Source organism: Folsomia candida, unplaced genomic scaffold (genome assembly GCF_002217175.1).
Source record: "Folsomia candida strain VU population unplaced genomic scaffold, ASM221717v1 Fcan01_Sc004, whole genome shotgun sequence".
Lineage (NCBI taxonomy): Eukaryota > Metazoa > Arthropoda > Collembola > Entomobryomorpha > Isotomidae > Folsomia > Folsomia candida.
The window spans coordinates 2,497,216-2,524,311 of NW_019091196.1; the positions used below are offsets into that span (position 1 = coordinate 2,497,216).

At 32.1% G+C, this 27,096-nt stretch overlaps 1 protein-coding gene across 1 annotated transcript; it reads right to left on the reverse strand.

The window, feature by feature from the left end:
• Positions 1-19,804: 19,804 nt before the first annotated feature.
• Positions 19,805-26,237, reverse strand: LOC118435417 (uncharacterized protein YOL098C-like). The gene is made up of 6 exons (XM_035851443.1): positions 25,856-26,237; positions 22,379-22,595; positions 22,202-22,297; positions 21,084-21,454; positions 20,306-20,455; positions 19,805-20,235 (listed from the first exon to the last, which is right to left on the reverse strand). The coding sequence occupies exons 1-6, from the start codon at positions 26,209-26,211 to the stop codon at positions 20,166-20,168; spliced, it is 1,260 nt and encodes a 419-aa protein (XP_035707336.1). The 5' UTR covers positions 26,212-26,237; the 3' UTR covers positions 19,805-20,165.
• Between the last annotated feature and the right edge of the window lie 859 nt (positions 26,238-27,096).

Below are 27,096 nucleotides of genomic sequence, written 5' to 3' on the forward strand. Positions count from 1 at the left end.
ATGCACATTATGGAAAAATCAAAAATATGGGTCCGTTTATTTTTGAGCGTGAACAATTTAAAATTCGGTTGCCGACAAGATTGCGTAACGTGAATAAATTAACAGCATAAATTATGCTGCATAATTAATTGATGTTCATCCTTAAAAAATTGTGTCACATTCCCCGTTTTTGATTTCACGGGAACATCACATTTCGAAAGTTTTCATGTAACATGTTCACGCCAGAAAAATAATTTTATCAAAGAACAGTTTATAAAATTGAATTAGATTGGAGAGTAGGAAATCTTCAAAATTTTGTAATGAAATCTTTCAAAACTTATTTAAATCTTCTTTCCGGATTTCTTAACTGAAATTTTTTACAAAATTTACAAACGTTCTTACAAATTTGTTGAACAGAATTAAAATATGTAAATTCCCAGGGCCGAGAAATCATTAAAAATGTGGGGATTTGGACGATTTTCGTGATGAATCCTACGTTAAAAACTGTCTGCAAAACACACTACATGACCAGAAAACGAGATGTCACACCTTCAACAATCGTGTGAATTTTCATCATTAATTGGTATGCTTAAATGTTAAATTAGATGGAATTGTTGAGATACTGTTGAAACCAATCAATGAATACAAAGAGTACCTATAGTGTATTTAAGGTGAAATAGATTGGAGTTTTAAGAGAATATTATATATCCATCTATATTTAAAATATTATGAAATTGCTTATTTTGCGCTACTTTAAAAATTAAAAATATTATGTTACTTTTTCATTTCACGCACATGAAAAAATTGGCATTGTAAAGGTCCAACACCAGTTCTAAATTTAGAAGAAGTGTTGTTCTTAAAACGCGACGAAAGATATGCAAGAAGTGTAAAGTTAATGAAATATGTGCCTCCTTTATTTGTGTATTTTTAAGGTGCACTTGTACTCGGGTTTTGAATTTAAATTTTGGTTTTCCCTTCTACATGCGTTTTTAAAAACACGAAGATTTTCTTTTCTATAAAAATCGACAATCTTTAGGTTTATAAAGTTAGGGGGTTAAAATAATATAATAATAATAATAATAATTGGGGTTAAAATTTTGATTTTTTTCTTCTACGAGAAAATATAAGTCAAATAGGGTTGTTAAAAAAATAATAAGTGAAAATCAAAATATTTTCTCGTGGGTGAGAAAAATCAAAATTCCAATCTAAATTTGATGTTAAAAAATTCGAAATGTGAGTTTATCCAAATTGTGACAAAATTTCAGTCTTTCGGATAAGTTGTGTAAATCTAAAAATTATTTATTGTTAATGTTTGACTCGATTCAAAAAGTTCAGGTTTAACGCCAGTTGCTAGATTTTTGATGAAAATTAATATCACATCACACAAGAGATGAAACATCTTTGGGAACTTAGCTATAAGATCGGACATTCCATTGAATACGGGTTTTGAGTTTGAAGTTTTTGTCTCAAACCTTCTTCCAACTCTTCAAATTATTACTATTTTGAAACATGTTCATCTCCGGCGATTTTTTTAAAATTAAGTTTTTATTGCATCCAAAAATATATAAAAAAAACAGGTTTTAATTATTTTAGGCAAGTAAGTAAAAGAACAGGGCTGCTATTAACGCAAGACTAGATGACTGATCACCAAAATCGTCAAAATTCACACATATTAATCATTTCTCGCCTCTGGGAATTTATTTTAAAATTCTGGACGACAAATTTGCAGTCAGTGAGCTGATTAAGGGAATAATGCTAGTTTTTTTAGCCAGTTTCGATGAGTTCCAAGTTTTCTGAAGGTTTCTTAAACTTAAGATCTCCTCCTTCAAAAAGGGTAAAAATCTGGAGTGCATATTTTTTTAAAATTGGGAACGACCTGCTCTACAAAATTTGTTGTTCAGAATTTTAAAATAAATTCCCAGAGGCGAGATATGATTAAAAATGTGCTGATTTTGACGATTTTGGTGACGAATCATTCATTAAAAACTGTCCGCAAAAAAATACTATGACCAGAAAATGAGACATCATATAACACAGCTTAGCACACTTTCAACGATCATGTGAATTTTTGTCATTAATTGGTTTGCTTAAATGTTAAAGTAGATGAAGTAGCGGGGGTATTGGTTAAACCAATTGAAATAAATGAATACAAAAAAATATTTACCGAATAATAAATTATATTCTTAAATAATTAGGTCGCTAATTATTCAAATTTTTCAAATTTACCACAGTTATCAAGATCAAATTTTTCAAATAAAATTATAATTTTCAAATTATTCAAATTTTGCAAAGTTATCAAAATACAAGTAATCAACATTATCAAATTTATCAAATTCATCAAATTATATTTTTCAAACTATTCAAATTTACCAAAGTTATCAAAATCATATTTATCAAATAATTCAAATTTACCAAAGTTAATCAAGTGATCAAAATTATCAAAATGATCAGAGTTCAAATATATCAAATTTATTAGATCAAAAAAATTAAATAACCACAATTACTAACCTGAATTTAAGTGAAAACGGTTCTTTCTACAGAAACACGAGTCATTTACACTCTCATTCAAAACGTGTCATCATCAAAATCGGTTTCATTTTCATTTTGACATTTCCATTGTTCGTGTCTCCTCACTCATTCATCTCGTGTGCAATCCTCTCCTCATTTTTGTGTCCGGTTTTCAGTGGCCGCGGAAGCTGTGGGGACATCGGGGAACATTCCCATTGTAGAATAGGGGAAGGAGGGGTTTGTATAACATAGGCAGATGATGCGGACATCGAATAACCGTGGGGGCATTGTCCCTCTGTCCCCACCCATGCTTCCGCGCCCACTGCATAAAAGTATGTTATACTCATGTAATCAGTGGCCGCGGAAACTGTGGGGATATCTGGGGACATTAACACATACCTGTTCAAAAAAACTTTTTTCATTCAAAGTTCAGTCATCATTCACAATCATTTCACTTCACTTCACTTCATCGGCCTTCATTTCTCACTTCGCCCCATGAATTAAGCATAGGGTGAGTAGTAAAATGAGTGAAAAATCCTTGCATTCACAGTCACTCGTCTGAAATTACTGAATTTTTCACTCATTTTTATTCAAATCACAGGAAATTCATTTTCATTCACTATCATTTCCCTATCATAATCAGTCACATGAATGAAAGTGAACAGGTATAGTCCTCACCCTTCCGCAGCCACTGTCTGTTTACTATTAGCTGAAATGAAGGGTCGAGTTTTGTTCCCTTTCCCTGCACACCATGTGCACTCGAACTAATTTATTGTATCGAAGGGGAGTGAAGTAAATACGGAAGGATTCACTCATGACAGCCTATTAATGACCTAAATATCTGTAAGTACCCACATGTGTAAACCACACAATTTCTGAGTCACTACTCACCTACCAAATATTTCCTCATTTGTCTCTACGAGTAAGCAATATTTATGTATTTATATTTTATTTTGGATTCCTTTATTAATCGGGGTAAATAGATGATAAAAATAAATAGATAATTTAAACGATCTCGTCCTAAAACCGGAAGTAACAAATCATCATCGCATTAGGAAGGGTCCTCTCTTTTTCTCCTCTCTTTTCGGGTGTGCATCCCGCATCAATTACCAATTACGCGTGTTTATAAGTACATATTTATGGGAAGAATTAGGGCTCATTTTTATTAACAGATGAGGTGGAAGAAACCACCGGTATACATGTAACAAATTTTGGGGTTTTATTGACAATTTTAGGAAATTTACTAAAAAAAGTTTATTCGTGAAGAAAAAATTGCAAATTTGTAGAGGATTTTCCTATATTTTTTTGCCCATGGGTAGAATAATTTGTGCAAAATCGAAAAATTTAATGTAATAAAATTCTAAATTCTAAAAAAAATTGCAGCAAATAAATAAATCTCTGTGTGAACTAGTTCTGCTCGTTTCAGTAATTTTTGAATAGTTTAACTTAAAACCTTTCAAGATAGATACATTCTGGAGATCGTTGGAATTATGCTCTGACTAGGGGTACCTTTTACCTGATAGGCGAAAAATGAGTTCTAATTTAACTTTTTGCATACATCATACTATGTTTCAAGCGTAAACTGCAAAAATTTTTCTGAAAATGCAATTCGCGAATTTTTTATTAGGCTCCGAAGATTGCGAAATAATGGGTGGAGGAGCGGGCGAGTGGGAGAGGAGGGCGAGGCTGACCGAGCTCGCGAGGTCAACTCCACTCCACCCCTTCACTCGTCACTCTCCGTTTGCATTTCTCCAAATAAATTTCAGCAATCCAATAATAATGTTTTCTTAAATAATAATATAATAATCTTCAAGTACTTACATTTATTGACTTGAATTAAGCGAAGCGAGTTCATCCAAATCTGAATCATCCGAATGAAAGTGATTATCGATGTAAAAGTGATGAAAACACATATTAACAGAGCAGTGAGCACATTTGATAAAAGTCTCTCTATTGCACATTTCCTCCTCACAGTCATCAAAACTAGTCGAAAATAATGTTTCTGCCACATTTTTAAACTTCACTCGGTCACTCTTATAGTTGCATGCAAACCATGCGTATTTGAACATCGGCTCAAAAGCAGCTGACTGGAACTGGTTGTACATTAAGGACTGCATTTTAATTACGTTTTGTCTTTTATGTAAATCGATATCAATGGAATCTAGGACTACTTTTTCAAATATCTTTCGACGAAATATTTTGTATTGTCTGAAAATATATTTATCCAATGGTTGAATGATGGATGTTGCTTTAGCTGGAATTTGGAACCTTGGGATATTGCATTGCATTGCATATTGCATTGTTCTGAAAGTGATTCGTAGGTCAAATCGTCAACTTGTCCTGCCCAAGAATCGTAAATTAGGATGGCTTTATTTTCACTGATGTATGGAGCAACGCAATCAGTAATCCATTTCTTCATAATAGTTTTGTCCAACTTTCCTGACTTGGAGGCGACCAAATAAATGTTGGATGGAACCTCGAGATTTTTCTTGACTATTGGACCCAAATATCCTTGTGGTTCCTGGAGGCAAATTAATAATTTTCCGATAAATTTTCCACTCATGGATAATAATGGCATCACAGTGTACGAATGTGTGTTAGCATTGTGCGAAACAACCAATCCAAGAGTGTCCTTCTCTCCTTTAATTGATAAAGTCCGCTTCGGTGAATATTCATATGTAAATCCAGATTGGTCAAAATTGAGTACAAGGTCTGGTTGAACACCTATAAGTTTTTTGTTGACATTTTCCACAAACGTGTAGGCTGCTTCTTCGACATTACTTTTATTGTCATATTCAGCTTTTGTTAAATATTTCGTTATTTTGCGTGAAACAATTCGATTTTTTTTCTTAAAGTTGTGAATCCATGTTGAGCTAGCCTTAAATTGTAAAGATAAATCTTTGGATTTGATGATTCCCCAACGCTTTAAATCAACTTCACTAACATGAATTAAAGATTGTCTAGCATGATTAAATCTCTCCTTGACAAAAGTTTCCACTTTACTTAATTTCTCCAGCTTTTTACCATTCTGATCAACATACGTTTTCATCCGAGAGATTGACGCATAACTTCTAACTTTTGGGAAACGTCGCTGGGTTTGAAACAATTTGTTGGTTTTAACATTGTTATAAAAATTCACGATCTTTATCAGTTCTTCAAGATTGTATTCTTCTTGCCCGATTTTTTCGACCTGCCATTCTTGGGATGATGCGAGACCTGATTCCTGTGAATTAGCGTCGTTTTCACTTGCAGGAACGTCTTCATTTTCATAAATATCAATTTCATCGTCACAATCAATATCTAATGAAATAACTGTTTCACGTTCACTGCTGTCAGGATTCAATAAATTTTCAATTAACACAAGTGCTTCACTAGCTAACTGATCCAAGTTAAAATTATCTTCTACTAAAGATGTATCAGGAACAGGGTATTTTAATTTTGCTAACTCTAATAACGATTCACACACTTTAATAATTGTAGCCATATTTATTTTTACAATTAGACAATAATAATGAGAGAAAATTACAGCGCTAAAAAACTTTGAATTATTGGTGAGTGGTTGGGTAATGTGAATCACAATTGAAATGCTGAAATTTATTTGGAGAAATGCAAACGGAGGGTGACGAGTGAAGAGGTAGAGTGAGCATGGGAGAGTTGACCTCGCGAGCTCGGTCAGCCTCGCCCTCGGAGGGCGGCCCTCCACTCCCACTCCCCTGCTCCTTCACCCATTATTTCGCAATCTTCGGAGCCTAATAAAAAATTCGCGAATTGAATTTTCAGAAAAAATTTTGCAGTTTACGCTTGAAACATAGTATGATGTATGCAAAAAGTTAAATTAGAACTCATTTTTCGCCTATCAGGTAAAAGGTACCCCTAGTGAGATAAATTTAAGGTATACTAAATTCCAACGAAATAACATAATTGCAAATTGATAATTTTCGGCCTACGATAAATACGACTGATTAGATTTTTTCTAAAAGCTTGGTTTGAAATTAAAACGGGTAACATTTTTATTTTTACTTGAAATTGGTACCATTTCATCTCAAATTTAAATATCTGGGAGTCTAAAAATTCTTAAAAATTCAATGTTGCACAAGTTTATGACTACTTACAGATAGTTGATAGTCGCCATTTAAGCCCAACTCATGGGAAACTAGAAATATATTTTATTAGAAAATGCAAACATGTGTTTTTTGATAAGTACAATTGCTTATACAGTTGTAAATCATGATTCCATTTTCAACTTGAAAAAAAATTCAATTGTTTTTAGCCTTTGAATTTTGTGGCACTTTGCTAACTTTTAGCGACTGAAAGTCAAGTTATGAAAATCTAATATATTTAATAAACGGAAGGTTTTGTGTTCAATAGTGGTGCTTTTCTTATTCCATTTTAAAGTTTTAAAAAATTTCAATCATTTTTTACTTTTCAAATTTTTTTAGCATTTTGCTAACTTTTCGCGACTGACGATTAAATTATGAAATTCTACTAGATTTTAATTGCGAGAGGTATTTATTGTTACTCTTTGTTCAGCAATATTTGTAAAACGGATAACAAATAGTGATTACATTTTCAATTTAATAAAATTCAATTGTGACTTTTTTACTTTCCATTTTTTTAGCAAACATTTAGCGACTGAAAATTACATTATGAAATTTTACTAGAGTTAATTAAACAAAGGGCATTAACTGGATTGAATGTTATGCCAATTTTTGTAAAATGCATGATTTTTTTATTCCATGTTCAACTTTTAAAAAATTAATTGTTTTTTTACTGTTGATTTTTTTAAATTTTGCCAACTTTTAGCGACCGAAAATTAAATTACGAAATTAAACTAGATTTAATTGGTCACAGGTCGCTAATTTTAAATTTATCTATTTGTTTCATCAATTTTTGTAAAATGCATGATTTCTTGTCCAAATTTTGTTTAGTAGCTCGACGAAAAAGGAGGGATGGACGGTCACGTCGACAGCGGACGACGTTCAGCAATGAGCAAACGGTCGCTTTGGAGGTTGAATACCAGAGGGCTGAGTACATCTCGAGGTCACGACGCTGCGAATTGGCGACACGTCTCTGTCTGACGGAAACACAGGTAAAAACTCATGCAGGTCTTTGTAAAATAATTTAGAAAATAAAAATTTGGTAAAAGTTTTAAAAATTATTTTATTATTGCAAAATGAGAAGGAATAACACTACAAATTGAAATTCTGAAAATTTAGAGCCTAAATTAAATAAATTAGATTCGTTTTTTGAGATGGTTCAGGTAGTCCTTTGTAATTTTGTAAAATTGGTAAATTTTGTATAAAATATTTACAAAATACAAATTTTGTAAGTGTCTAAAATTATTTTATGGTTGCAAAATGAGAAGGAATAATGCCAAAAATTAAAATTCAGGAAATTTGTAGTAGGAATTGAATGAGTTAGATAACAGGATCTCTAAACGTGAGTGACGCAGTCCTTTGTAACTTTGCAAAGTCTGTTATTTTTACTCTACAATTATTTAATAGACGACCTTTGATCTGAGTACGTTTGCAAAAATTTGCAAAAGCTCATTTTCCTTTGGAATATGTAATTGTAAAATTTTCTAAATGTTTGTAACTTTACGGATTTTACAAAGTTACTAAGGAGGACTGCATGAATTGCTTCACTTATTATTTCAAAAGTATGTAATTAATTACGTAAATTTGAGATGGGATTTTTCTCCCTGATGCAAATTTTACAATTTGGCACTTACTTTAAAATTGTGTAATAAAAAAATATTACTACAAAGTTTTAAGATTTTTTAAAATGTTGAGTGTAAAATTTACGCACACAAAGTCTACTTATAGGTATATGAAAAATCAGCTTCTGACCAACGAAAATTACACCCACAGTTTACGAGAATTTTCATTAAATTATTAAAAACCGCAATTTTATACAAAGTTAAATTTATTCTCATTCAGATCAAAATTTGGTTTCAAAACCGTCGCGCAAAGGACAAGCGGTTAGAAAAGGCGCATGTCGATCAACAAGTACGGTAAGTAGAAAATAAAATAATACATACTTTTCGTAAAAATATACATCTCGGAAATTTTCATTTTGAAATTAAAATTCGTATGATGATCTAATTTCAAAGCTTTCCAAAAACAACCCCACAAAAGAACTAGCCCCAAATTTTTAACAAATACAATTTTAAAAAATTACGAATTTTGTTTTTATATATTTAATCTAAACCCGCTATTAGAAAATCTCGAAAGTCATGCCACAAAATTTTCAACTTTTCCAAATAATCCTTCAAAATAAAAAAATTGTATAATTACGATTTAAAAAAACTGCAAGTATTTTTTTAAACACATTTGATGAAAACCCTGTTAAAAACGACACTTCTAACTTTTCCAAAAACAACCCCACGAAAATATATTTCTATCCTAAAATCAACAATAATTTCGAAAAACCTAAATTTCCAGATGCATCGCGTCTTCAATGGGTCTCGTTACACGACCCGCGTCCTCGTCCCCTTCAGTCGAAGAAAACCGACCCTTATTTCACCCCCACAACAATTTACCACATCCCGCCGCCCTAATCCCTGACCACAATAATTCTCACTTTACCCCATTCAACACCTACTTTCCGCACCTCCATCAACTCTCCCTCCTCCGAGAAGCGGCAGCAGCAGCGGCCGTCGGAGTGTCGCCAGGTCGACGAGTGGCGCCCATGGCGTCGACGCCACGACGCCAAGAATGGTCCCCGCCGTCGTGCTACGTTTCCTCATCCACCACCCTGGAAAGTGATGATTCTCACAATCGACGCGACCATGAGGACGAAGGTGACGAAGAATTTGAGTAAAAATCGTAGCAGAAAATGTGTTAAGAATTTTGGAAAAAAGTGTAACTTTAAAATTTTCGGTTTCAAAAATTTTTAAATTTTAACTTAACACTTCTATGTTTTTGAAAATTATGGTTTTATGAATGACGACTTTCACAATCTACGCGACGATGAAGACGAAGGTAACGATGAGTAGAAATCGTGGCATAAAATGTGTAAACCATTTTGAAAAATGTGCGAATTAAAAAATTTTAAGTTCAAAAATTTTAAAAATTAACCTATAATTTCTGTTTGATTTTAAAAATTATAATTTTTATGAATGACGACTCTCACAATCGACGCGACCACGAAGACGAAGTAGGTGACGAATAATTTAAGTAAAAATCGTGAAACAACAATTCTAGAAAAAGTATAAATTAGAAATTTTTAATTTCGAAAAATTTTAACTTACCATTTTTATTTAATTTTAAAAATCATGAGTTTTATGCATGATGATTCTCACAACACGCAATAGACGAGACTATGTATGAAGACGACGGCGAGTAAGAATTTGAGTAAAATTCATACCAGAAAACGTGTACGTAAACAATTCTGGAAAAAAAGTTTCAAAATTCAAAGTTACAATTTTGAATTTCAAAAATTAAAAATAATATATTTTAAATTTGTATTTGATATTATAACTATACTTTTTTTATGTAATTTGTATGTAATAATTTTAGTTATAGAAGAATTTGGATTCTTAATAAAAAATAAATTGTTCTGACACAAAGTATTTTCGCATATTCGGCAAGAAATAAGTTTTAGAATAATTTTAGTCAGATGTGGTTGGGCCTGATCCAAATTACGGAATGCTAATTAATTAATCTATGTAATTAAATTATGTTGCAAAAATTGATAATAAAAAGCATCTCATAGACCAACAGTTTGCATCAAATCATTCCCACATAAAAAATCAAAACAATTCGAATCGAAAAATCGAAAAAAATAATAAGAAAAACTATCACGCGCACTTATCAAATCAAGTTCCACAAAAACACGCATGTATACATGCGTTTAGTAAAGTGCAAAATTTTTGCAAAATACCAAACTCATCATTCCATGTATTCGTATTATCTCCTCGTCATATTTACAACAATTCTCTTGATAGGAAAATTCTTCCACAATTTCCACAAAATATAAAATCCGTAAAAAAATCAAACCATAATATTTTTAGGGATTTTTTTGGCATTTCTTTTATTTGTCATGTCCTATTAAAAAGTCGTTTTACATATTTCGTACTAAATGATAGGCTGTCCTTGTTCTTAAATAGGTAAAAACTTGCCAAATTTGATACAGACCTTGATTACAAAAAAATTGTTGTCCCCCGCAAAAAAAAAAACAACCAAAAATTTTCGCACCCAAAAATCGGAGACCAAAAAATTGTCACGCGGACTTTCACTTCAAATAAATAATACCAAATTCGTCATTTTATTTATTTTAGTAATTCCCATGACATGAAAAATCGTTATTAGATAATTTGCACAAAAATCTGTACAGAAAAATAACTATTTTTTATCCAAGTTATAACAATTTGCATGCGTTTTATTCTTTACCATCGCCGTTTTGCATATTTTGCAATAAATAATAAACCGTTTTTGTGTTAAACAGGTGTAATATTTACTATTTGAACACCTTGCTTAGAAAAAAATAGCTTTCGCACGTAAAAATGCACGTAAAAATTCACAATTAAATATCGGAGAAGGCATTACGAACGAAAAATGTGACGCATATTTTTTTTACTTTCACCAAAAAGAAATAACATCAAATGCTTCATTCTATTATTTTTATAACAATTCTCCTGTTAGGAAAAATCCTCTCCGCACTGAAGTACAATTTGTAGAGAAAAATAATCATAATTTGTTATCGATTTTTAGCAATTTACATTTTTTCTATGTCCTGCCGCACCGCCGTTTTGCACATTTTGCAATAAATAATAGCCTGCCGTTGTTGCTAAACAGATCGAAAATACATATTATCATGGGTTAGGCTATTTACAAACTTTGAATATAAAAAAATCAGCTGTGGAACCCAAAAAAACATTTGGCACATAAAAGTCTGAAAAATAAAACCAGCCAAAACAAAAAAATAGCACAAATACTATCCTCGTATTTAGGCTTGGAACCTGATTTGCATAAATCTCACTATGTCCATTTTCGGCGATTTTGGGATTTCCATGTTGAATAAACTTTATATGTCTCTCGCGAATGCGTCAAAATATGCAAATCAGGTGCCCGGCCATAAAACTTAGATCGTATTTACATACTTACATTCACCAACTTGCATAATACCAAATTCATCATTTTATTATCGCCTCGTAATTTTTTGTATGAATCACAATTCTTTTGGTAGGAAAACTCCTCCAAAAAGTTTAAAATCTGCACAGAAAATTAAACCATAATTATTCAGAAATTTAATTTTTTTCTTTATCCTGCGTCACCGCCGTTTTGCATATTTTGCATGAATAGTAAGTGTTTCCTTATTAAGTAGGTAGCATCTCTTGATTGTGTTCTTGTTCGCTAAAAAATGATTGTCACACAACAGAATATTTCACACAGAAAAATCGGGGAAAGCAACATATTGATTGGGTCCTGGATTTGATTTGAATTTCAGCCCGCTCGCAACGTTAATCAAGTAGACACGTGTTTTTGGCGGGCAGAAATTCCATCACGCTTGAATATTTTTTGGTCAATAGAAACGAAAAATGTCGCGTATATTTAATTTCACCAAAATAAATACTCATCATTTTATTATTTCGTCGACATATTTCTAAAAATTCTCGTGATGGATCAAATTCTGCATAATTTGTACAAAAATATACAATTTGTATAGAAAAATAACTATCATTTGAGTTCAGTTTTTATACCAATTGCACTTTCCCTTTCCTGCAACGTCGTTATGTATATTCTACAATAAATAATGGTGTGTCATTGTTGTTAAATAGGTTAACCTGTCGATCTTTGTTACACAGACCTTGAATTATAAGTACAAATTAAAAGTACAAAAATATTACATATTAACAATGGGGGTCTCCCAAGTTATGCTCACAAATTTAGACCAAACTGGTTTCAATCGATCACAAATATAACTAGTGTGAAATTTGTAAGTAGCACTATCTCCCAATGTGCAAGTTTGACAGAGATATTTGCATAAAAAGAAGATAAAATGGGCCCGAAAATTGTCAAATTTTACACTTCGGATGGAAATATCTCGGCCAAACTTGCGCATTTGCAGATAGTGCAATTTGAAAAATTCAAAATAATTATATTTATGATCGATTGACACCAGTTTGGTCCAAATATGTGAGCATAATTGGCAGACCTTCTTTTTCAGTTCCTGTTTTCGTTTTGGTTTGTTTTCGTTTTCGTTCGTCTTGTTTCGTTTCGTTTGTCGTTTGTTTTCGTTTGGTTTCTAAAATAACTGCCGTTACGTAAAAACGATAAAAACATTGCTAACCTAAAAGTCAGAGAAGGCAAAAAAGATTATCAAGTTCATTTTCACTTAAAATAAATAATACCAAAACATTTTTTATGTACAATGACTCCCTTAACAGGAAAAATCCTCTATAATTTGAGCAGATATATAGAATTTGTACAGCAAAAGTAACTATAAAATAATTATACATTAACATACCAATTTGCATTTTTCTTTTGTCCCCTGCGACGTCGTTTTGCATATTTTGCAATAAATAAAGCCGATCATTACTATTAAACAGGTTCGAAGTTGTGGCAAATCTTGATTACGAAAAATTACTTGTCGCATGAGAAAAGAACTAAAACATTGGCACATAAAAATCGGGAAAAGTAAAATACAAACAAAAAATGTCACGCATATTTACTTTCACTTGAAATAAATAATTCCAAAGTCATTATTTTATTATCTCATCACCATTTTTTATACACAACAATTCTCTTGATGTGAAAAATCCTTTATAATTTACACAGAAAATAAAATCTTTGCAAAAAAATTGCCAATTTTTTCAATTATTACAAATTTACATGTTAAAAAAAATTGTCACGCGAACTTTCACTCAATTAAGTAATATCAAACTCATCATTTTATTATTTCCTCGCCATATTTACAGATAAATAACAATTCTGGTGATATGAAAAAAAATCAGTTGGATATTATACAACTTTCCATTATTTATTGCTCAATCCACAAAAAAGTGAAAGTCTTTATCACGAGACACGCAAAGTCACGAATTGCGCAACAAATAGATAGTTACAAAGTTTTTCTTATTATTACAAAACATAGTCGTAAACATGAGGATAAATAAAATCCAGGTAACATTTTTCTCACGAGTCCATAAAATAAAACCCAATCTTCACTTCACGAGTAAATACGTATTACTGATAACTGATGATATATAGAGGCCGGATAAGTATTTACAAAAACTCCTTGAAAAACCTATGTATTTAATATTTACGAAAACATGTCAAAATTTTTACGAAATATGCATGTAAGAAAAAAAACAAAATTTGTATTTTTGAAATTCATGCTGTGGATTTCTTGACGTAATTTTTTAAGTATTCAAATTTCGTCTCGTATCCTTCAAATAGAAACAAAATGTATGCATTTAAAAAAAAAATCCTAAAAGATTTACGCATTTTTAAAATAATGGCACAAATATTTATGTCTGAAAATCTAGAAATATATATGTAACAATTTACCACACTCACAAAAATTTCGAATTTTTTTAAAAATAAAAACAAAATGCGTACATTTTAAAAAATCTTAAAAGATTTACGCATTTCATAAATAATGGCAGATATATTTATGTCTGAAAAAAATAGAAAAATATATGTAGCAATTTGTCACAATTACAAAAATTTCGAAATTTTCTTGAAAATCTATACGAGTTAAGACATCCACCCACAAAGTTCGGTCAGCATCGCGTGAAAAAGTAGAGCATTCATAAATAACCGCCCTCTGCTCATACGTATGGCATCATTAGATACATATTGAGATACATAATTCCATCCATGAGAGAATGACCGGGTGGTGTTTGTGTGTGAAACAAAACGTGGTTTTTAAGTGGTTTTCTATACATAATACCCGAATCCGGGCATTATTATTGGTTAGTTACTTACTTACTTATACTTACATGATGCTCTCTCTCTCCACCAGACCGAAATTAGTTCCCGATATGGGATAAATGATTCGTGTTAATAGTTTCTTGCATGCATGGCTCGTCTACCCGGCCCACTTAACCGGCACTAATCGAATTATTATACCATCCACTTTCTCCACATGGGGCTTATTTTTTACACGATTTTAAACAGTTCGAAAAATTACTTAGTTTCCATTACGGGTAAAATCCGAAACACGACAAATATCCATTAACACAGGTAAAAAAAATAAGAATAAAATAAGATTTGCGTTTATTTACTTATAGAAATATTGGGAAATAAAAAACCAAAGAATATTGTTCGTTTCCGAAATATGTGGTATTTGTTACTTTACTATTGGTACATAATTCCAGGTTTTCAGACAGATTTGTAAATATTTTCGATATTATTTTTTTAAATAATACAGAAATATTTTACTCATTTTTTCAAAAATACATGTATTTTATAATTATTTCAATGATGTAAGACAAAATTTTTTTATCGAGGAAATTCCGAACTTCTTTTACCAAAAGAATTTTTTCATTATATTTAAAAATACGGTTTTTCTGAAAATTATTATTTTTGTTTTTTTTAATATTTCTTAAATATTTTGGTTTGTGTTTTGAAAATATTACCCAAATTTATCCAATTTTTCGTAAATGTATTTAAATTGACTACTCTGATACACCTTTTCAATTTGGTTTAACAAATTCCAAATTTCACGAAATTTCACTTTCGGCGTTTGTTGTCACTTCCCATTTTATAAGCATAAAATAATTCTACAAACTTTTACAAAATAAAGAGACGCCCTTGTTCTCCTACAGAATTACTAAATTAAACGATCTAAGGATAAGTAAATTTACTACTAAATCATTTGTAACCTAATTTTACTTCGAAATATGAGAAAAGTTTGTAAGTTTACGGATTTTACAAGTTATCAAAGACTGCCTCAATAAATAACAATTAATTATCGGTAACAAAATAATACCTAAAATTAAGCCCAATATTTCCTTTCAATTTAGTGATCATCACTTATTTATTACTTCTCTGAGCGGAGGAGGAGGATCGGTAAATGGGGAGAAAATCGGCTTACCATCAAAATTAGGGGTGCAATGCAGACGTATCAGACAGGATTTTCAGTGCCATTCAATTCAATGGGGGAAACGAACAATGGGAAAGTGGTGACAATACTGGAAATCAAAATAGTCGAATCATCTCCTCATCGTTTATTATGTAGCGGAAGGAACGGAGCTGAAGCTACTTTTTGCGACCGGTTTGTCCGTCTGTCTGTCCGTCCGTCCGGACGATAACTTTCGAAAATGTCAGTTTTTTGTTTGTTTATACCTTCGGATATCGAGATCCAATTTTAAGATTAAGAGGGAGCTTGTTAAATAAAGGTCAATAGGTCACGGCGATGGGGTCAACTTTTTAACATGATTTTGGAAACTTGTAAAAGTTTGTCACCAGTTATGAAAAGTGCAAATGAAATGATTGATAAATTGAACCACAGATTATTAGGTTGCGGAATTTCGACGATTTTGATTATTTTTGATAGGTTTTAATTTTAATGGATTTGGCATGTATTGAATAATTCAACTTGAATTTCATCAATATTTATCGACTCAAAAAATGAAAAAGGCGAAAATGTATAATTCTTTAATTTTGATAGTTTTAGCCCAAGTTGGGACAGGGGGTTTCAAAAATCAACATAATTTCGAGGTAAGACGATCGTGTAAAAGAGGTCAAAGGGTTAAAAAAATGTCAAATTTTTGGATTATACACCTCAAAAATGTGGGAAATGCAATCCAGGATTTTCAGCACTTTGCTTCCCCTACTTCATTAAATCTGTTTCGGGAGTTTATTTTCATCTCAATAAATATCAAGATACAATCTGATGATGCGATTACACCAATATTTCACTATTGTATTGTTGGCTCCGTTTTTCTTTACAAAAGCACTAAATTTGATTACAGCGTGGGCGAAATAAATACGTCAAACTTTTAGAATATTGATATACAAATGGTTGCCAAAAAATTCATAGGGTGTTCCCACACTCTTAGAAATCCAGTATTAAAATTTTACCAAGCGGTAATATTCTTATAAGACTCTGCCAAAGTGGTACTGATAAGTAATACCGTGTGTGTAGTAATAGCTCGGTATTAAAGGTTGACAATGTCATTAGAAAACTTTTTCTACATACCCCCGTATAAATAATTTTAGCACCAAGCGGTAGTAATTTTAATACCGCGGTATAAATAGTTGCCTGACTATACCAGATTTCTAAAATTGTATCAATTCATGCGAAAGTTTTCAACTCCGTAAACTGTATAAGAAGATATGCAAAATTATTGTTGTTCAAATTAAATTAAAGCCTGAGATCTGAGTAAGTTTACGATAAATTAATAATTAACAAATTTTAAATTTTTTACCCAAACGATAAAACTCTCATCGTGACGGTTTAACACCATTCGTTACATTTTATACAAAAGAGTAATATGATTTCAGGTATTGATTTTAAATTTTAATTTTTTTTCTGTGTATTTTAAATATTTTATTTTAATTTGTATTTAAATTCAAATCAAAATCCGCATAGGATAGCACGTTAAAGTATTTGACCAATTGGTCCTTCAATTTGGAGTGAGTTTCACCCAATTTCTTCTACAAAAAAGTGTCACTCTTTGGAATTGGGTGAAACTCACTCCAAATTGAAGGACCAATTGGTCAAATACTTTAACGTGCTATCCTATGCGGATTTTGATAATCAAAATTTGATTTGAATTTAAATTTTTGTATCTCAACTGTCCCCTCTTCCATGTATTCAAATTGCGATTTTGAAACCTGCTCAACTCCGTGCGTTTTAAAAATTGAAGATTTTATTGCATACAAAAATCGATAATTTTAGGTTTACAAAGTTAGGAGTCCTAACTTAGGACTCATAAGTTAGGAGGTTATAATTTTGATTTTTTTCTTATCTGATCAGTGACAGGTTAGCACCGATGTTTAGTTTTTATAGAAATTGGTATCTATATTTTAAAACATGTACCAAATGGTGGCCGTTTGTTATTTATAGCGCTACAATTTTGAATTTATGCATGTTTTTAAGAATATTTAAAACATGATCTAACTTCAGATTTATTGGTTTGTGTTATCTGAGAAATTTAAGTGCTAATTTTTCACCCATATGAAAATATTCAAGTTATGAATGACAGTTTAAAACCCATTTTAGTTTTTAAATAAAATTTGAATCTAAAATGTACTGTAGATTCGTGAAACACATAGTCACAGTTGGCCACAATTTTGTGCATAATTTTTACGTGAGTGTAAAATATGATGAAATTTCATATTCACTTGTTTGTGCTTTTTTGAATTTTGAGAAATTCAAAGTATTTCTTGTTGAGTTTTCATCTACATGAAAAAAAATCAAACGCCAGGTTCTACATTTGATAAGAAATGTTATTCTTTAAATGTACTTAAGATTATAAGAGTCAATAAAATTGTACACAAACATGTACAATTTTTTAATTTGTGTATTTCTGGTTTTAAAAATGTACCTAAAATGTTAAATGCTCGAAACTCATAAGATTGTATAGAAATATATACAATGCGATGATTAATTCCGAACCTGCGAAAATATAAAATTTGCATTTATGGCATTCGAAAGATAGTTGAAGTCATCAAAGTTTGAAAACGCGTGAGAACCTGGCGCTGGGAGATTAAAAAAAAATAAAGTACAATTTCACTGCTGAAAGGGCGTCAAAATTTACAATCTACCTACATTATTAGGATAGATAAGGAACCTGTTGAAGTAAAATTTAAGCACATTTCAGGCCACACCCCCGTGAACCGAGTCTGCCGTCCGAATAATTTGAGGCAATTTGAGACTATCAGTGTTCTCAGAATTCTCAAGTTCTGTAGAAGTTCAACTGTGCGCGAATGGAGAGTACGTACTACGTACATTAATTTTTGGAAAGTTTCTTAATCAATCAATTAAAACTTTACATACATGCACCAATTAGCAAGAGTTGGATTACTTGAGTACATATTTTGCCATATTCATAACTATTTACATATTTCTTATAGATATTAACATAATACACTATTTTTTAGCGTACAAACCTTGTTTTTGAAAATACAGCGTCAAACTTTCTTAGATATTTAAACTTATCGATTTTTCTTAACTATTGTAACCATTTTTATTATAAGGAGGCAACAAAACAACAGGAATAAAAGTCTTAGCAAATATTTAATTTGTTAAGCCATTTTTTGACCCACAAAAAAAATCCGTGAAAAAATTTAAATTGTAATAGTTTAAAATCGATGTTTAGTTTTTGAAGAAATTCGTATTTACATTTTAAAAGAGCTACAAAGTTCTGGCAGTTTGGTGTAGCGTTATTATAATTTATGACAGATGCATGTTTTTCAGAGTATCTAAAATATGACTAAATTTCATATTTATTGTTTTGCGTTATTTGAGAAATTGAAATGCTAATTTTTCACCCACACAAAAAAAAATAAGTTGTGACAGTTTAAAACCGATTTATTTTTATTTTTGAAGAAAATTTCTATTTAGAGTGTACTTAAGATAATTGAGACATTTATTGTTACGAGAATTTAAAATATGACGAAATTTCAGGTTAATTTTTTGATTCCCTTGTATGCAGGTTTTGAATTTGAAGCCGGAGTTTATTACAATGAATGACTTTTTCAATTTGTTTTAATGTACGGTTTATTAAACGAGAATTTTACGAGAATATAAAATATGACGGAACTTTAGATTCAGTTTTTGTGCTAGTTGAGAAATTATAATTAAAGGTCTAAAGGCTGTCCATCTTTTGTGTGATATGGTATTAATTTTCTTCAAAATGTGACAACTGGCGTAAAACCTGAACTTTTTCAATTGAGTCAAAAATTGACAAGCAATAATCTTTATAAATATATTTAGAAATAATCTTTATAATAAACAAATTATAATTATCAATAATATAGATTATATCAATAATCTATTATGATCAATAATAATCTTTCGACACAACTTATCCAAAAAAACGAATCCAAAATTTTGTCACAATTTGATGAAACTCACAATTCGATTTTTTTTTCGTCAGGGTACAAAATCGATAGTTGAAACCTGTAAAAAACGAATGATTTTTTCCCTATTTTAGGTCATGCTTTGCTTAAAACCTAAAAATTGTCGATTTTTATACGCACAAAAATCTTCATTTTATAAAAAAACGAGTGTTTCAGGTTTCAAAAACTTGTTTCAAAATTGCAATTTGAAGACATGGAAGAAGGGAAAGTTGAGACGAAAATTTCAATTCAAAACCCGCCTACAAGTGCACCTTAATACATAAATAAATCAAGTGTACATATATATTTCGTTTCAATTATTATAATATCGCCTTAATTTACGCAGCTTACAACTTTACAAATGTAGTTCTATGTGACTATAAATTAACGTAAGATTCAATTACTTATCGCCAAAAGCAACAAATTTTTAGCATTTCTCAGCTCTGGGAATGTATTTTTAAATTCTGAACGACAAATTGTGTATTTAATTTGATGAGCAAATCTAGATAAAATTGTTGCATTGTTGATCCATATTATTCGCATGCTAAATAATTTTTCATAATATTTTTATTACAGAAAAAACATAAATCATACAAGTCATGAATTGAAAATTTCTGAATTTTCGCCACATTTTCAATTCTGTTTATCCATTTCCGTCAATTTTTACGTTGTGTAAACAGCCATCTCAGATTGATGCACGGGTGGGAGGAGCGACAACCTCTTGCCGCAATTACTGCAAAAAAATTCAAAAAAAGAACATGCAATTTTTTTCCAAAAACATCCCAAAAATTCTTAAAACCTACTCCATAAGTCCTTGTATAATGGATGGGACTTGTTCACTCGGCGCGGCGACGGAGCACGTGCTCGTCTTGATGAAAAGTGGTTGAAAGTACTTTTTCGTCATTTGTCGTACTTCGTCCAGCGTCACCGTTGAGATTCGTTGCATCACAAATCTGAAAATTAATAAAAATCGTATTTCACGCTGAAAGAACCATTTACACGAAATAAGTAACTGCAAGAAAGCAGCTTTTTGCAACAATTTTGACCTGCAAGAAATGCACCGCGCAAGAAACTACGCCCGCCGCTAAACTTCATACGGCGCGTGGCTGGCTAAATGGTGCTTATTTATTGCAAATTCTTGCACCTCGCATTTCTTGCGTGTCTTTCTTTGAAATGCAAGAAATGTAATAGCAAATCCGCAAGAAACGAAACATTGAAATTTTGTCAAAAAAGTTATCTAAATGTTGAAAATTTCTGGCTACTTATGACCCAAAATTGGAAAAATTTTGGAAATTATGACACATTTTTTCCCGTGTTTCGAGTCCTACTAACCATTTTCAAGAAATCACGGCAACAAAGTGTTTCTTTCAGCTATTTTGACCTGCAAGAAATGCAAGGCGCAAGAAACTACATTCCACCGCTAGGCGCATGGCTTGGTGGCGCATATTTATTTCTTGCGGTTTCGTGCATCTCGTATTTCCTGATGATTTGCAGTGCAATAAATATAGCAAACCCGCCAGAAACGAAACACTACCCATAATAAAACCCGGGTTTCATTCAATAAAAAAAATTTTAACCCACCGATTAAAATGTGTCGGCACGAGGCGATAGTAATCCAGGAGGGAGCCCAGGGCTAAATTTCTGGGCGTATTTTCCTTCTCGATGAGGTCGAAAATTGCCGAACTTTTCGCACTCGTGAGCAATTCCGGTTTCCAGATTGGTACTCCAGCCTCATTTCCCACCGTCGTCGTTGTTGTTGTTGAAGCTATCGTTACGGTCGAGACCACACTTTGCGTTTCCGACTCGGACTTCAAATGGTCGAGAATAATTTTGAATGCGGCGGTATAAGCTTTGACGAGATCCGTGGCGTCGTTTAGTTCAAAGTATATCATGCCCTCTTCCGGATTCAGGTGGAGGCGGAAGTACGGAGCATAACCGAGGTTTCGTATTCCCTGAAATCAAATTGGAAATGAAATGTTGCAAAAATTTAATTTTGTAAAGTAAAAAAGTTTATAACGGATTTTTTAAAATATATTGTGACCAAAATTTAAAAAGATGTACAGGGTGGTTAAAATGTCACGCCACAATGGAAAATTTTTCAATGGGAAAAATCCCTAAATCCCCATTAGTTACAAGATTTTGGATTAAGATTTTTATAATTATTATCAAAACTGGTGGAAAACTGATGACGAAATTCTTAGAACATTGAATTTTAGAGACAAAATTTCGGTAACTAATGGAAATTTACAAATTTTTCCCATCGAAAAATTTTCCATTGTTGCGTGACATTTTAACCACCCTGTATAATTTTCGAATATGCTTTAAATCGTGAATGCTGAGATTGTGCATATATGGAAAAATATTCGCTGTAATTAATCTAATTAATATAATTAGGTATTGAAATTCTACATTTTGCTAAATTTTTGGGATTTATAAAAAAGGTTTCTTCAGTTTCTTTTAAATTGTAAATCCTAAAATTGTTGTAAAAATGTCTCGAAACACTGAATATTTCTATAAAAGGTGTAACAAATCTCAGCATTCATGATTTAAAATATCTTTGAAAATTAACAAAAACAGCATCCCTGAATGAATTTATAACATAAATCGTTATAATTTTTTTTGTTTTAAAAATTCAAAAAAATCAAACTTTTGCCGCTATTATGACTAAAAATTATGAAAATTATTTGTTCCCAACTAACCTTATGAAATGGTCCCTCATGCTGTGTGAAGTAGTGAATTGCCGTCAAAAGGAGGGGGTACTCGGGACAGTTGAGTTCTCTCAGGCAGGGGGCCACCTTGACACAAAAAATATATATATTTTCAAAATTTTGACGTTTTTTTCTTTCAAAATTTCCAAAATTTTCAAAATTAATTACTTGGAGAAGGAAGGCGCCCTGTGAGGAGGCATGCATTCGGAGGATTTTCTCCGCCCGACAGCGTTGGATGCAGTCCAAACTCTTCATAAATTTGGTGTCGGGGTCGTTGGCGAGTCGTTTTGTGGGGTAGCCCCAGTGCCACCCGGTGTAGTCAAATGTCCTCCGGAGCAGTTGCGACACAGCGTCTCGAACATCGGGTTTGTCTGTCAGGTAAAAACTGCAGGTAAAAAAATATTGAAATTTTTAAGTAATTATTTTGTCTCTAAAAATACAAAAATGTTTAAATCGAGACTTGACCAAATTCATCAAAGCATATTGGATTTGAAAATACTTATTTTTTTCCAAAAAATTATTATATATACCGAATTTAACAAAAAAAATCAATAAATGTGGACCTAGTTTAACAAATTCCAACAAATTCCTTGAAATTTTGAGATAAAAGTTGCAAGTAAAAAAAAACATTGTAATTTTTTGCAAAATATATATTTTGTCCCGAAAAAATACATACGTATATATAACGGATTGAATACACCTTTTTTAATCGACAAGTGTTGACCAAATCCATCAAAATTTTCTACAGATTTCATCAAAATTAACATAAATCCACAAAAATCCACAAAACCTCACCACATTTCAATCAGTCCAAACCTGTGGTTCAATTTGGTAGTAATCCTTTCTACAACTTTTCAGATCTAGTCATAAAGTTACCCAAGTTTTCAAAATCATGCCAAAATTTTCAAAAATCTTCAAATTAAATCTAAAATTAAATTCAGTATTTTTTTACAATTTCGAAAATTCATTCAAACTAAAAAATTCAACAGAATTGATCAAAATCTAAAAACATCCTTGAAATTCAACCCCACCGAATCTGTTGGTCTATTCCGGAATCGTCTTTCTTCGTATTTTTAATATCTGGCCATAAAGTTACACAAGGTTTCAAAATTATGCTAAAATTTTCAAAAATCTTCAAATTAAATTCAAAATGAACATATTTTTATATTTCAAAAATTCCTTCAAGCTAAAAAATTCAACAGAATTATACATGAAATTCTTAAATATTCCAGTATGCGAAATCTGTTGTTCAGTTAGCTAATAATATTTTTTCCTAGTTTTCATATCTGGCGATAAAGCTTTCAAAATAATTCCAAAAATTTCCAGAAATCTACCAATTAAATCCAAAATATTTTTACATTTCAAAAATTCTTTCAAACTAAAAAAAATATAATTAACTGTCAAATCTATCAAAATCTATCAAATTTAAAACATACAAAATATATTCAACGGTTTGATCTTCGATTATTTAACTAATCATTTATCCTCAAGTTTTCATATCTGGTTTCAAAGTTACTCAAGTTACTCAAGTTTTAAAAATCATGCTAACATTGTCAAAATCATGCCAAAATTTTCAAAATCATGCCAAAATTTTCAAAACTCTTCAAATTAAATCTAAGATTTACATATTTTTCCATTTCAAAAATTCCTATAAACAAATAAAAATCACACTCTTTTCGGAAAAACTTACTCCATCTTTTCCAGTCTGGTGGCCACGTGGACGGTGGTGTTTTCCGGGCGGAGGACCACCATTCTGATCGCCTCCAACATTTTGGCGACCTTTTTGAAACTTTTTGGCAATTCTGCGCCCAACCGTTCGAGAAAAACTTGCTGCCTCACGAGGGACATTGCCCTCAAATTTCGGTCAATATTTCCCTAACCAACCCTTCAAATTATACCAAAAATCTATCCAGTATTTTTTACGTTTCAAAAATTCCTTCAAATCAAGAACAATAAATGAATTAAAAAAATAAAACTAAGGCGAGAGGCGCTATTACAAACAAGAAACAAGCCCTCCCACCAACACCCCCGTCTCGCCGTGGCCCCATGACATTTTTATATCTGGGGGGTGTAACCACAATTTTATTTTTTGAAATTTTTTCCTGCATTATACACAATTTAAAAAGCCAATAATGTGGTATATATGCCAACATGGGTGCATTCCGGGTATGTATATGTTCCAAACTTTTTCAACTACAATACCGATTGACTTGAAACTTTAGTATCTTGGTTCTGTTATATACATTTTTAATAAAAAAATCATTCATTAAAAAAATGTTTTTATACATATTTGTCGATTGTATTAAACATTTTAGATAAATGTTTCGGAGTTTTTAAGAATATGTTGATTAATGCTAGACTGCATGTTTAAACTGAAATTAATGTAAGAACTACAGGTAATAGGTTTTAAAAGTGCAGTGCAATATAAAATTGTACTATACATCAATTTTAAATACACTTTACGTTAGTAGTTAACTACTAATAGAAAGTTTAGGTTTGAATCATAAATTGTGATTATACCCCCCCGGATATAAAAATATTAATGGGCCACGGCGAGACGGGGGTGTTGGTGGGAGGGCTTGTTTCTTGTTTCTAATGGCGCCTCTCGCCTTAGTTTTATTTTTTTAATTCATTTATTTCGTCGTTTTTAAGTGAAAAATTTTTTAACTCCGCCATTAAAAACCCACAGTGCAGACTTGATATAGCCCGAGTCAAGAAAAGGTTGCAATGATCACCCAATCCGAAGTTTTGCACGAAATTTTTTCATAAATGCATATCAATATTTTTTAAATAAAAACTAATGGTTCTAATTTAAATTCACATTCTTACATTAGTAGCAATTGTCAGCATATGTAACAAATTGCGGTTCGATACGACGATTAAAATAAATCCTTTCGGGTCCCTCCAGATGAATATGTTTCCGATTTTACTTAATTCATATTGTTCCATTACGAGCCATTACAAATTTACAGACAGACGGACGTGACGATTATATAAGCCCTGGCTCGGGCCATCATTTGCACACACATATAATGAATTATTTACTAAAGTTGCTATGGATGTTAACTGAATTTTAAAATTTTAAAACCTCCATAACTTCGTCATTTTTGATCCGATCTGCATGACCCAAAAGAATGATCCTAATGTTTTTTGAAGCTCTTTCGATTTCCCTGAGCCGATTTTTCACTTTCAGCGGAATATTTTGAGATACAGAAAAAAAGTCAGTAAAACGAGAAATACACCATGAAGGTATGAACCGATTAAGCCCTATAAACAATACTACACAGAATTTACTACCCATTGGTCAAAACCGCATGTCCCTACGACGTACGGTTCTCTCACAATCTTGTCTGACTGTTTTGAGGTGTCCACTTAACTGCATACTATGGCTTCGCCGTAACCATGCACGTATTTTTTGGGGTGCATGGTTACGTTTGGGTCTCGCCTTAGAAAAATCAACAAAATTCATCAAAATCCATCAAAATAATTCCAGCCACAGCAAATCTCTAGTTGATTTAGCTAATAAATTTTTCTCCTAATCATAAAGTTGCACAAGTTTTCAAAACCGTATCAAAATTTTCAAATCAAATCCAAAATGTACACATTTCCAAAATTCCTTCAAACTAAAAAAATCGAAGTACTTACTCCATCTTTTCCAGTCTCGTGGCCACGTGGACAGTCGTATTTTCCGGACGGAGAACCACCATTCTAATCGCCTCCAACATTTTGGCGACTTTTTTGAAACTTTTGGGTAGTTCGGCACCCAACCGTTCGAGAAAGACTTGCTGTCTCACGAGCGACATTGCCCTCAAGTTGGAGTTCATGCTGTAGAGGGATTCGCCGTTCATGGCTGCGACCATCGTGGGGCCGTGGTCGAGCAGCGTCGTGACCTCGGAGGCGAGTCGGGTGGCGATATTTTTCAACCGATCCGGCTGCCATTTCGTGTTCCAGAGGAGAATCTGCATCCACTCGAAGCCTTCCTTGACGCGTTTCATCTCCATTTGAAATCGGATGCAGAATAGGTTGGAGAAATCTGAAAAGGGAAAATGTTTATGAAATTTTTAGAATAGAAAAATCTCAAATTTCTTAGTTGTTGAGCTATGAAATCTTAGAGGTTACAAATGAGCAGGGTATTCATGAAGGTAATTTGAACTCCAAAAAATTCTCAATATCACAAATTAAGTATTCATTTTTTGTATTCTGAGCTTGGTAAATTTTTAGAAAATTTTTCAATTCAGATAATTCTGTGCAAATGAAACTCTCAAAATCATGATTTTTATCTACTCCGAAAAGGGTTAGAAGACAGGCTGAATTTTTAGGAAATTTTGAAATTAATAAAGCTGTGCAAACTCTCTAATCTCAAATTATACGAAATCTTAGGGATCAGAAAACAAGCTGGGTAAATTGTTAGGAAATTTTGAAATTCAGAAAATTCTACGCAAGTGAAACTCTCCAATCTCAAAATAATCATTTTTTTTCACTCCGAAATCTTAGCGCTCCGAAAAAGAGCTGGCTATTTTTTGACAAAATTTCGAAATTCACACATGTCATCATCATTCTTTCTACCACTCACTTCCGCACGAGAACCGATTCCCACCCTTCCCGCGATCCCAGTCGATTCCGAAGAACGTTTCGTACTTGAGGACGTCCCGCGACAGGCCGGCGATCATTGCCTCGTAGGAGTAGAAGCGCTGCGAGTTGTCGACGTAGGGCGCCTCGAGCAGCGCTTCGGCGAAGAGGACGAGGTATTTCTTCTCCTCGAGGGTCAACTCGGCCGTGTCCATGAGCACGGTCAGGTAGACGTAGTTCGTGTTCATGTCGTCCAGGTACAAGTTGCACAGCGTGTCCCCCGCCCACGAGGGGTTGTCGTGTCGCTCGATCCCCAA

What these genes read in the sequence shown, in the direction of transcription:
- LOC118435417 (XM_035851443.1), bottom strand. Translation starts at nt 26,211, where the DNA reads ATGGAGATGAAACGCGTCAAGGAAGGCTTCGAGTGGATGCAGATTCTC. An exon ending in ACGAGACTGGAAAAGATGGA is followed by an intron (nt 22,596 to 25,855) that starts GTAAGTACTTCG and finishes TTTTACCTGCAG; the next exon opens with TTTTTACCTGACAGACAAAC. An exon ending in ATGAGGGACCATTTCATAAG is followed by an intron (nt 21,455 to 22,201) that starts GTTAGTTGGGAA and finishes ATTTGATTTCAG; the next exon opens with GGAATACGAAACCTCGGTTA.